At 35.4% G+C, this 12,928-nt stretch overlaps 1 protein-coding gene across 2 annotated transcripts in view; it reads right to left on the bottom strand.

Moving 5' to 3' along the window:
- LOC116252576 (fatty acid amide hydrolase) overlaps window positions 1-8,664 on the bottom strand; it is a 73,987-nt gene extending 65,323 nt beyond the window's left edge. Inside the window, exons 1-10 of one of the 2 annotated variants that reach the window (XM_031626935.2) lie at window positions 8,353-8,664; window positions 6,480-6,571; window positions 6,236-6,345; window positions 6,055-6,115; window positions 5,728-5,918; window positions 5,522-5,651; window positions 5,370-5,447; window positions 5,138-5,285; window positions 604-716; window positions 440-515 (exon numbers count right to left, since the gene is read on the bottom strand). In XM_031626935.2, the coding sequence (XP_031482795.1) occupies window positions 440-515; window positions 604-716; window positions 5,138-5,285; window positions 5,370-5,447; window positions 5,522-5,651; window positions 5,728-5,918; window positions 6,055-6,115; window positions 6,236-6,345; window positions 6,480-6,571; window positions 8,353-8,402 (1,049 nt within the window). In that variant the 5' untranslated portion in view covers window positions 8,403-8,664. The remainder of the gene's footprint in view (window positions 1-439; window positions 516-603; window positions 717-5,137; window positions 5,286-5,369; window positions 5,448-5,521; window positions 5,652-5,727; window positions 5,919-6,054; window positions 6,116-6,235; window positions 6,346-6,479; window positions 6,572-8,352) is intronic. The other variant, XM_031626934.2, reaches the window with a different exon arrangement.
- Between the last annotated feature and the right edge of the window lie 4,264 nt (window positions 8,665-12,928).

Raw genomic sequence — 12,928 nt, 5'->3', positions numbered from 1 at the left:
AGGGAAGTAGATTATACCACCCCATGAGACAGGACCTAAAAGTGGTCTTAGACCAATGAGATTGATAATCTTTGAGAATTTGATAAACGTTGGTGCCTTACTAACAAGTGTCCTGGTTCATGGCCAGGTGCTAACCAAAAGTGGTCACCAAATGAGTTGGGATCCACTAGACCAAGTACCCAGGCCAGTTTTGTGCTAGGCTGTTATAAAGTGAAGGATATATAGGTGCTTTGATGTGTTTTAAATGGTCTGCAATAGCAGTCTAGAGAGATAAAATTGAAAAAAAATAGTCAAGGGTGTCAATATAACCAATCTGGCCAGCTATGCATCGCAACAGTATTTGCAGCATCAGCCTTTCAACACCTTGAGTAAAAGAACACGTCAAGGCAGGTCAATAAAAAATTGAAACACTGGTAATAGCTCAGTACATAAGACATACCCTGTCATATCAGTCCTCCCATATGTAGTTTTCAGGCCAACAATACCACAAAGTGAAGAAGGTATCCTTACTGAGCCTGTACTGAGCATTAAGAGTCCATTAGAACAGACATTTACAAACATCCAGTGAAATAACACATGCATAAAGTGAAATGTTAGCACAACCTCCACCGTCAGTTCCAATTGCAGCTGGACAAAGCCCAGAAGCTACAATTGCTGCTGGACCTGATGAAGAGCCACCTGTATATCTATCTATTGAATGAGGATTCCGAGGTGTCCTGTTACAATTATTCAAGCAGACGAACCACCAATAATCAGCTATGCCATGTCAAAGCCAGTATCACATTCATTTTGTTAAAAGTAAGAATTAAATGGAGAAACATAAAGATACTTGGACCCAACAGAAACACTAAAAAGGTCTGTTTCAACACTAATTTATTATTTAAGATAGTAGGTCAATTAATGACAAGTTGCACCAGTCCCTGCCAAAAAATATGTCACAGATATCCTGAACTTGACAAACAATCACGTGATCAAGAAACAAACAGTTTTGCCTAAAGACAGAAGAGAATTGTGAAAGACAACAACATACATTTGAATGTGGAAGCTGTTAGTGATGAAATTTTTTCATTCTTAGATTTATAATGTCTTTCAGTAATAACAAGTTTATTGCTTGTTTTCTGAACATCTTGTCATTTTTACTGTAATGTGCATTTCTCTATTTCTCTATGGGACATGGAATACTTATAAAAATAAAATCTACCGTCAGAAATAGCTACATCTTTGGAATTATTACAATCTCTGAATCAGATTCATGCCCCAAATCCATCTAAAGATGGTATTTCTACAACTTTCATTATCATCTTATGTACTAACATGTCCACTTGATGTCTAGAGTAGTCACTGAGAAATGTGTGGTCAAAATCTGAAATTTATCAGAGCCCAAATTTAATTTTGGGTATTACTGTTCCCATGTGATCCTTATTTTCAAAGTAAAATGGTTACAGTTTTTGCATATTCAGGAGCAGCAGACATGCCATGAAGAGGTTATATGTGCAGGATTAACCAAAGCGCATCAATAGAATTATTGAAGTAATTGATACCAAAAAAAAGAAAAAACTTACGACACCTCACAACAATGATGCAGGAGCCAGAACATGGTTTTACAAAAATCAGCAGATCTAGAGCCAATACAAACCATATTATCCTGCATTATGAGCTCTGTATCGGTGTGTGTGTATATATATATATATAGATATATATATATGTATATATATATAATACAAATGAGTGATTGGTAGGTACCAGACCACTTGGGTAAGGGATAAAAACCAGACCTCTTAAATTCACATCAAAAAGTGTTTTAAACAAAGTATGAACCTTCTAATGTGTTCATAAACACTAACTTAATATAAAACATGTTTTAGTTCACGTCATATTTGTAAAAGAATTGATCTTTATACTACCAAAATTTTGATGTAATAAGAGCCGTTCATTTTTTTACTATTAAAAAAACATTATTTAAATAAGCAAACAACTGACTTAATATATGTTTCTCATCAAATCACTTAAGAACAAATCTATAAGGTCAGATTTCAAAAAAATTATTTGAATAATTAATTTCATAGGTCTGGTTTTAACTAACTTTCCCTTCTCTCTCTCTCTCTCTCTCTCTCTCTCTATATATATATATATATATATATATATATATATATATATATAACATAGTAAAAAATGTCGTTTTCACGTTTTAAACAGCGAGATTTTTGTTGGATAGACTATGCGAGCTTGGAAAAAACAGGAAAAATATGTTTATTTTTTAAATATTTTAAAAAATCTTAAAAAATAGACAAAAATAAATAAATAAATTGGAAACTAATAAGGCAAACATCAAAAATAAGTAGATAAGCAACAAATAAATTAGAAATGGAAACAAGCAGTTTGGAATTTAAAAAATGTGAAAAAAGCCTTAAATGAAAAAATTGGCAAAAAGCAATTTTTTTTTTTTTGGAGTATTTAAAAAATGGCATTTTTTTCTGTTTTATTCGAGTGATTTTTCATGTTTTTAAAGTGTTTTCTTAGAAAAAAAAGTATTTTTTGTGACTGTCATATATACACACACACACACACACACACACACATATATATATATATACGAAAAATTGAATGGTGACTCTAGTTTTTTAGAGTTACCTAGCTATCTAATTTGCATTGTCCGATCCAATGATGGACGGTTAAGAGAAAAATAAGAAGAAAAAGGTGATGGACATTTTCATCATCTGATACTAGTTTACACTTTTTTCTTTTTGTTTTTCTCTAAACCGTCCATCTACTTTAAATGGACGGCCTTAGATGGATAGGTGAGATAACCAGAGTCATCATTCACTCACTCTATTGCCAAATGGGTGTTGAGAAAAAGTTCTGTTTTGAGGTTTTCTGTATTTTGGAACTTTATTATTAAGTAGTTCTTTGAATTTTTCAATACTTATTGGACTCTTTATGTAAAGGGCTAAACATAACCCTAATTAGTCCTTTTTATTCTATTAGAAGGGTGGGAGCCATAACAACTTAACGAGCTCTCTTCTCTCTCTCGTGTCTTCTCTCTCGTTCTCTCTTCTCTACCTTCTCTCAACTATTTCTCTCCTCTACATCTTCATACTTACTGATTTGGCATTGAAGATCAACAATGGGTTTTCTACATTTTGCAATGCCAAAACTGTTGCAAATGCTGCATTAGTGAGGCATGTACACATTAACAAGGAACGAAACATCTTATATGACCATCCCCTTCACAGTTTTAAGTAGGGAAAAAATGTTCAACAGTATCCTTGCCTTTTCCCCAGCAGAATGAGAGAGGAAAAAGAAAGAAAGTAGATGGAAACTGATATTTAGAACACTGAAAATATCATGTGAGCATGAATACTATGAAGAAAAAATTTAAGTGAGACGTACAAGTTAATAAGGAATCAAACATCTTATATGACCATCCTCTTCACAATAGCATAGTAAGGAGAAAATGTTCAACAGTATCATTACCTTTGCCCCAGGAAAAGAAAGAAAGTAGAGGAGAAAAGGCGGGAAAAGAAAAAAGAGGAAGGGACAGGAGACACATACAGAAAGGGGGAAAAATGGGGGCCCCCACTCCTAACCTTTTACTATTCACAAGATTTTAATGTGTACAAAAAATGCCCCATAAGCCAAGTCAGCAGGTGCAGTGTGCAGGTGTGGGTGTGGGGAGTGTTACAAAGCTTGTCAACAAACAACAACATTAACAATTAATAACCTATCATTCTATCATAATTCAATGGAAAAGAATGCAAATTGTCAGTAATTGTACCAAAGCTGCGACCACAACCTAGTTGCATTGATTCCGGCAACTCAGGTGTGGTGACTATCTTGGCAAGTCCATGTGACTTAGTTCATAAGGCAGCGAAGAACATCTCACAGAAACCAGAAAGGAGTCAATACCATTAAGACAAAAAAAAGGGGCGTGAGGGGGTTCAAGAACATCTATATGGTTCTTCAATAATCCCCTTCAAGTTGGGGTTGAATAAAATGACTCAAACCATGCCCGACATACTCACTATTTCCATATGCCTTGTCATATATACTGCCTTTACAAGGTCACCTGCTTATTGGTTATACTGCCTTTACAAGGTCACCTGCTTATTGGTTTTGAGCCTTCACATGGATACTTCAAATGATCCATCCTCAATTTTATGTCAGATGAAGTGTCAATCCATTATGTTACATGAGGTCCTTTTATTCAAATATTCAGCAGCAAAACAAGTAGCAGAATTATTGTCTAAACGAAAGACCATGGGAAGCTTGAACTGACCTTTCACGAGAGACCACAAATTTTAGCAAAAGACTTTCCCCATTCTAAATAGTTTTCAAAATCTATTAAGAGATAATCGGAGAAGGCACAAAATGAAAAAGAAGAAAAAAATTGCATAGTGATAGGATAAAAACAACATACAAGCATGCACACATACACACCCACACACATATGCACACATATATATAAGAGTTAGTATAACTAGTTTACGTGCCAAGTAGATCCAGGCACTTAATTTAAACTTTTATGTATTGACTTCAAACAAACATATACATGTACTCCTTGCGGATTATTGTGACAGCCTATCCATTATTTTGAATCTACTTTACAAAGAAACTTGGTTTCTAAGTACCAGGCTTTTAACAATACCAGATATGTAGATTTTTTGCTCGCTCCGGAAACACTTCTAAGCATGAAAAGCTTCGAGTTTGACATATTTTCTCACTATATTAATTATCCGATGAAACAATCACATTTATAAGATTAGATTGAGTAAAAACATGTAAAGCCACATAAAAGTTATGTTCACAACTGTAAAGTCAATCTGAAGTAACTAATTGCCAAAAAGACGATTACCAAGGGATAAGAGAATGACTAGAACACACAGGTTCTAAATTGGAGAAAAAGAATAACAGAAATGATGTCTGACTAACTGGTAAAACTGAAAGAGGACAATCTTTACAAAAAGATGGACATGACTTATGCAACAATTTGCCGCTGACCATTATTCAGTTCATAATTCCCATAATCTGCAAGGACATGAATACCTTTTTTCACTATCTATAAACAGCCCCATCCCTCCCAATGTAATCCTAAAACGGAAACAGGAGAAGGAGGTGATAGGAACACAGCTTGTTTTACCCATAGTTTGGATTGCTTCCACTAGTCCCAAGGCCTAACTCATGCATATTTGCTTTTCCTATAAAAATGACACCACAACCTCGTAACTTTGCCACAGAAACAGCATCCTGGTTGACTGCTCGTACCTCATGCAACCATGTTGTGCCATCTGAAAGCATGGAAAATTTCAGTCAAATGCATAAATCTAATAACCTTCGCCTCTACATCAAGTAAATTATGAATGCAGACTTACCTTTGGTTGGATAAGGAAGACAATCAATATCATCTTTGATTGGCATAAAAATTCCATCTAAGATGGACAATGGTTTTCCTGCACAAGTTGTAGAAATGAATTTCTAGTTGCTTATTTTCACAATTATGCTTAATAAACAGAAGATTGCATACCTTCCTCAAAACGTTGTGTAGAAGCTGCAGACTGCCGCCTAACTTCCTCAGCACTAAAAGAAACCAGCCAAGGCATGGAAGGATGCTTCTTATTCCATTCCTCTATTACCAATATGACACGTTCTGCAACCTAGATGTAGAGTCATTCTGTTATTTACCAATCAAAAAACATGTCCTTTGGGGCTTTTTTTACATAAGGGACTTACAATTGATGGAGTAACAGATCCAGATCGATATGCATGTGCATAATCCCGGATAGTCCAATATAAAGGCATGTTTTGTGCACCATTAGTTGATTGACAAGTTGTGCCATAAGGCACCAGGTACTCCAAGACTGACTGAACACGAGCAGAAGGCACTGCTTCCTGATCTAGGACACCAACACCAGTTTCTGGATCTACAAATTGGATCATACATGTGCTTTAATTTGTAGTACTTTCTAAATGCAGGATTTGCATAGAAAATCAAATAAGGTAGAGAAATTCTGAAATTGAGTGAAAAAGATGAACAGGCAAAGGACTAAAAGCTAGTACCTTGAGAAGGAAATTCAGGTTTGAACATGGGTTTCTCTGGAATAACAGTGTCATGCAACATCTGGGAGCAAAATGTGGCAGATGCATAAATAAAAAATGTTGTATTTACATAGAAGACCTCCATGAAGCATTTCAAAGGTAAAAACAGGAGGACATATCCACAGCAAAGACAGAACCGAACCTGCTTGAACCTATTCTGCTGCTTCACTGTGTAAATGATCAAAGGCCCAATTACGGGAGTTTCAAGCAACCAAACAAACAGCTTGAGCATAAATCCAGCAAGACGAGGAGCTGCATCCATCATTTCACTAATTAAATGCTATAGTAACCTAAAGTTATGGTGAACAACAACAAATTCCGCTAACTAACAGTTAGTAGAATACAAATTATCCCAAATTGATAAGAGGAAAGTAATTTCTTCTGACCTTTGACTGGCTGAGGGCGATACCTAACTGCAGAAATATCTACCTCCTCCACAGGCAGCATGATGTGTCTATGCATATTCGTAGTGGATAAACTGGAGGAACATAAAAACCTCAACAAGTAAGTACCCCATGCTTATACTGAGATAAACAGGTAAATGTTATCAGTCAACCATGTGATGAAAAAAACAAGACAAATGGCTCTAAGAAACGCATCTTATGCAACCAAGTAAGAAAGGAAATTTCATGTAAGTGTAAACTGAAAAAAAAAAAATCGTCCAGTCTGTACAGTTCATGTAGGGTTTCCCAAAGTGGGTAACAGGAATCCAAACAAAGGAACATTATGTGTTTGAAACTAAGATATCAGAAAATGATGTTTCAGGAAACCAGTCGCATGTAGATTCTTCAGATTATAATGACATAGCCTTGTTACAAGCACTAAGTGAGGCTAGTGAATTTCCTCATTTGAGGAAGCAAAAATTACTGCATGAAATTTTTAGAAAATGAATAATCTTTGACAAAATAGTATCTCAAAAAATAGAAACAGAACTGAAAATATTAAATCATAAATGCAGATAAATTCAAACTTAACCTGAAAAACTTAAAGTTACATCCCCTCCTTTCCATCATAGAATGTTTACCGTACAGCAACTAAAATTTCTATTAGTCTCCTTTATTCAGGTAACTACAGATGTGTTTTTTGCGCAAAATATCCTCAAACGTTAGAAAAAGATGCCCAGGGTTCTTGCTTCTCGACATCTTGCACCATGGAGTGCTGCGATGAAATTTACCTGAAGCACCGACTTGTAATTGGTTATGTCTTCTAAAATCACTTCACAAGATCTTTCATTAGGCATATCTTTTTTATCAGAAGTTAAATCAATCATCAGAGATTCAGAAGTGCGTTTCAGAACAGTGAAGTATATCATTTCAAAAACTTCTGATGAATTATTTCTTTTTCTTCCTAGTAGGGGCACCATTCTCGGAAGAAAAAAAGATTTCCAGAAATTCAGGCACTATTTCTCAAATTTGACAAGCATATATGAGAAAGTTGTCCTTTACTTTCATGAAACAAAGGTACTTGGCTTAGTTAGTCTCTAGCTACACAAGAAGTTGAGTTAGCTCGTTATCTTCGTAGTGCTAAAATTAGGAACGAATGACTTCCATTGACAGTATGCAAAGCAAACACGACGATCCTCGTCTTTAGATTTAAAAGATCTGTATAATCTTTGTACCAATTACATTGTAAATGGCATAATATCTCTTATATAATCTTAGCATAATCGTGCTTCTAATGTCTTCATATCCATGTAAAGCTGACAGAGCTTTAAACATTTGCTTCCTTTCAGTCTCTCCCCAGCTTCCAATTTTCTTCCTGTTCCAACGTGCCCTGCGTCCCAGTTCTCGCTCTCCGTATCACTCCTTCATACCGTTTCTCAGTCTGGCAACCATAAATCTAAAGCACTCACGTGCCCAGAAAATCGCCAACAAAAAGCAAAATGTTCTCCATTGCTTAAAGTCAATCAAACTCTTAACAATTTCGGTACATTTTCTGGATGCTCTAAAAAAGCAGCAGAATTGCCCCACGAATAGCGCCGTCTCCAACTTCACGGATAAAACAACACGATAGAAGGAAGAGGAAAAAGCTTCCAGTGTGGCCCCGCATGCTAAGATTATGCGGAAAAAAAGATGCGCAGTATCGAAAATACGAAAATAAGAACAAAAAACATAGCAGAAAGAGAGAACGCTTTAAGATGACCCCCCTGAAAATATATACGCAAATTACAGAAACGGAGAGCTGCAAAGTTCAGGAAAATATATGAAAAGCAAGGGAGAAAAAGAAGAAGAAGGATGAGACAAAATAAGAAGAACGTGCAACTTCCTCCGAGAAGCGTTAATTAAGACAATTTGAAACGCATTGCTCATCCGGAAGAGAAACGCTTCGTTACCCACTGATCCCGCAAGAACTGTGCAGGCGTCGTCTTCCTTCCGCCCGTCAGTCCGTTCTCCCGAATAAAGAAATAGGAGAGAGAGAGAGAGAGTACGTCAGTAGTGACGACGGAGGAGGAGAAAACGAAGAAGGATTAAAAATGGTTCGGCTTTGCTTGACTGCGCTCGACGCTTCCTTCTGACACAAGCAGGCCGGTGATGGTGGGCAACCACTGGGTCCCCACACACAGTCTCTCTCTCCACATTAAATACCGGAAATGCGAGAAGCGTAAGAAACCCTGCGTGGGCTTTCGGACCTGCCCATTGACGCTGATCAACTTTTACGGCCGATTCATCACGTGAGAAGGGAAGACACTTGGATCTCCTCGCTTCCATAAAATCCACCTTCTCTTTTACCATATTAACTTTTAAGTCAAAATTGATAGTACCATATTAAATTCACCTTTTGAGTCAAAATTCGTAGTACCATACTGAAATTCACCTTTTAAGTCAAAATTCATAGTACCATATCAAATTTTAGTTGGGGTCGTAACTTTTTCCTTTTTTTATCTTTTTAATTAGAATTTTTAATTAGAATGTGGTGTATCTATCATTTACAAGAGTAGCATTTATAAAAAAAACAAACTCATGACTACACCATGTCTCTCAAAATGAGAATTTTACTTTTTAGGTGAACGAGAATTTTACTTTTTAGGTGAACGAGAAGATGAAGTATAGTGGCACCACTTAAAATGTAATTCAACTTAATTTTCCTTACAAATAGAGTGGACCTGAAAAAACTTTAGGTCCCATTCTTCCTGCTTCCATTTGTCTTCGAGCTTGCTGTCACGTTGGTATACTGCATTGATCGCTCGGCCGGACCTTTGCTTTTGGTGTTTGGAGATTTCTTTTCCTAAAAAATACTTCGGTTTATGGGTTTTGTCTCCATTTATGTTTTTATGCTCGTATAAACTTTTAAAAAAAAAAAAAACAGTTTTGATCTCCTCTATATGGTGTTTGGATCCGTTTTTAAGCGTATATCCAAACACGCCCTAAGTTTTGCAAAAACCTGATTCAAACCCAGCTTCTAAAACCTGATTTGAATGTTTGGACGACAAGATAAAAACTAGAGGGAAGCGGTAAAAAATATGTTTTACATGAAAAGCCTCATGGAGGTAGGTTCTTAAGGCCTTCTATGATTAGTAGGTTTTGTCAAAACTAGATTTTGGTAAAACCCAATTTTGATGTCATCCAAACATATCTAAAATGACTTTTTGGAGGTAAAATCAGCTGGTTTTGGGCTGTCGTCTAAACCCTTTTTTTTGCAAGAGTCTTTGTCAAACTGTGTATTTCAATTTCATTTTTGTAAGCTTGTTAGGTCTTGTGCATTCATTTCCATATGTAACTTTCAAAAAGACAGTTTTGAACTCTTTTGGTGTGTGTGTTTTTAATTTGGCCTTCAATTTTATAGGCTTATTTGGTTTTCTGCTTCTCCATATATAATCCTGAAGAAAACCAGTTTTTATTTCTAGATTTTTTCTGAACTCTTTCTTTTTAAACTACTTTAGATTTGTCTTCAAAACTTAGCTGCCTCTGGTAAAATGTGGCTTCCAGGTGAGTGGGAGGTGAACCCACTGCCTGTATGAGACCCCGAGGTCCCCCGACCCTCTTGCCCTTGAGGTCCAATGCTGCTTAGATGCGAGTAGACCTACTACCCAAGCACCTTTTAATTTGGGTGTCCAGAACGCTTGCCATTGTTTACAGTCCAAAAGTGTAATTTGAGATTTGAATTGGAGATCAACTGCTTATGTGCTACCAGCCTGTCCTCAGGGTCTGTTCTAATATGGCTTATAGTGATCAAATTCATAATTGTCTATCGTCAAATCATAAAAAAGAAAACTTGGACAATGTCATACAAGCAATCAAACATAAATATAAACCACCTTAAATCAAAAGCATAAATCACTTTCCACTGTCAACCTTACCGTTAGTTGCAAGAAAGTTCATACTTAAGGGTGGGCGCCGGGCCGGGTCGCCGGCGAGGCCCCAGAACTCGGCGCGGCATGGGCCCCGAATCCGGGCAGAAAAAACCCAGGCCCAGTAATATTTAAAAAATATTTTTTATTATTTTTAAAATTTAATAATATATATGTTATTATTTAAAAATATAATTTATATTAAAAAATATTTTTTAATGTAATTGAGTCAGACCGGGCTGGTCCTGGGCCCTATACCTGAATATCAAGCCCGAGCTCGAATTTCGGGTTTGGTTTTACCTAAAAGTTGCTGATTTGTACTTGCTGCCTATTGACATGTAAAAAGGGTAGTGGAAGTCGGTTGCTTGGTGAATCAAGTAGTTTTTTTTTGTGAGAGTTAAATGATTTACTTTGGGGGGAGATACTCCTGGGCCCTTTTTTTTTTTTTTTTTTATCTGACTTTGCCAACTCAAAATTGAGAGAAAGGTAAGTGTTATTTGTTGTTCCTAACTTGCTTTGCGAGTGTTTATCTAAGTCAAGTCATCATATGTATGCAACAACTCACGCTAGTGCAGATTAATACCATTTTCCATTGTTTATATTTAAACTTTAGAACTAAACTAGTAGTATTCCATTTAGGAAGATGCGAGCGGGAAGGGTCATCACATGAGGTTTTGAGTTTTTTCTCCTACCATGCCAACTAAATTTGAATATTTATATATGTAATTTATCCTAATGAAAATAGTCTAAATATTTATGTGGAAGTTGTCTTTTCTTTCCAAGTTTTCATCATTTATCGATGTGTAATGCACATAGCACGCTATATCATCCCCCAATTAGGTTTCTAATCATGTCTTCATTCATTTTTTGTTGAATATAAATAATTGGATGCATTATGCTTAGTACAAGAGATGCATTAGATTTTGAATGTTAACTATATGAGGAGATGGAACTCTTTAAGTTAATTTTTTGTTAAAGCTTCATGCTGAAAAAAAGTTAGGCAGCATTTGGATCCCACTGAAACCAAGTTACTTGGTTTTCTTTCAATGCCGTGATTTTTTTTCTTCTTTTATATAATATGTATTTTTTGTAATGGTACCACAAGAAAGCTAATGAAAATATCTGCCCACAAAGTTCCTCTTCTTTTTTTTTTTTCATGGCAGATGATGGTTCAAATTAATCTCTATTCTTTTAAAGAAGCAGTACATTGTTAGGCCTTTGTATTTTATTGATCCGCTATCGTGAGAACTTAACCTTCTTTCTACTTGAAGGACTTTTAGGTCAAACATTTAGTTAGGTGAGTCGCAAGGGGCATAGCATACCCGGTGGGCCTGAGGAATGAGTAGTCAATCTGTTCTCACTTTAATTTTCATAGATGCTTTAACTGATAAACGATATGACCATTCAGGTCACAAAGTAGCCCTGAACTTTGGGGACGAAGAAAATCTTCACAAAGGTTATTGTCTCCTTACATGATTTTTCTGGTTATGCTTCTGACCAGTTGGACAAGATCCTTGTTATCAAATCACAAATAATTTAGAAACTTGTTCTTATATACGTGCAATTGATAAATTCATGCACGATCTATTTATGACAAATTTATGTTTTTTTTAATTTAACCAAAATTTTGTGGTTCTGTCCTGCTTACAGGATTTAGTTTCAGCTCACTTGAGGGCTTTCCTTCTTCAAAAAGTTTTCTTGTGAAAAAATACGTTATAAATTGAGAAAAACTAAATTGACTGCTTACATATATATATATATATATATATATATATATATATATATATATATATATATATATATATATATATATATATATATACACACACACATATATAATTAATCTAAAGATGATTAAAAGTTCATAAACTGTCACTAAAGCCACCCTAAACCATCTTAGATCATAAATCATGGTCAGCCGCCATATATATATATATATATATATATATATATATATATCATGAGTGACTGGTGACTCTAATAATCCATAGTCACCCAACTCACTCATGGAGACGTCTAATCTACCAAAGCTCAGATCACCTGGGTTACAAGCTAATCATCTGGAGCTCAATTTTCTCACTTCGGTTTTTAGGGTGTGCCGTGAAATTAGTTTTCTTGCCGAAGTATTTGCAATTAACAACTGCTCCCTCATCTATTTGTCGAAGTAATTAAATCGAGAGCACTGTCAAATATTTTCCCACTCTGTGGCAGTTATATTACGTTCTACTCTTGATATGAAACACAGATTACAATATTTATTGGACAAAGCAGGGACGGCTCGTAGACCCTTTGAGGGGAAAATCCAATGCAAGTAATTTGAAAAATTTTGGAAGTATTTATCGGATAATTATTTTAGGTGAATGTTCTAAGTTAGACAGTAGAAGCAAAAAGTTGCATTTTAAGTGGTTATAATGATGAATCCAAGGAAATTCCTAGTTCAAGAAAATTAATTATTTTTTACAATGTAGCATTTGATGAAGGTAGTGAATGAACATAAACTTTTTATGTCTGATTAGGCATTTAATTTTTTTTATCATGAATATGCAT

This window comes from Nymphaea colorata, chromosome 4 (assembly GCF_008831285.2).
Source record: "Nymphaea colorata isolate Beijing-Zhang1983 chromosome 4, ASM883128v2, whole genome shotgun sequence".
Classification (NCBI taxonomy): Eukaryota; Viridiplantae; Streptophyta; class Magnoliopsida; order Nymphaeales; family Nymphaeaceae; genus Nymphaea; species Nymphaea colorata.
This window is presented reverse-complemented; position numbering and strand designations above follow the sequence as displayed.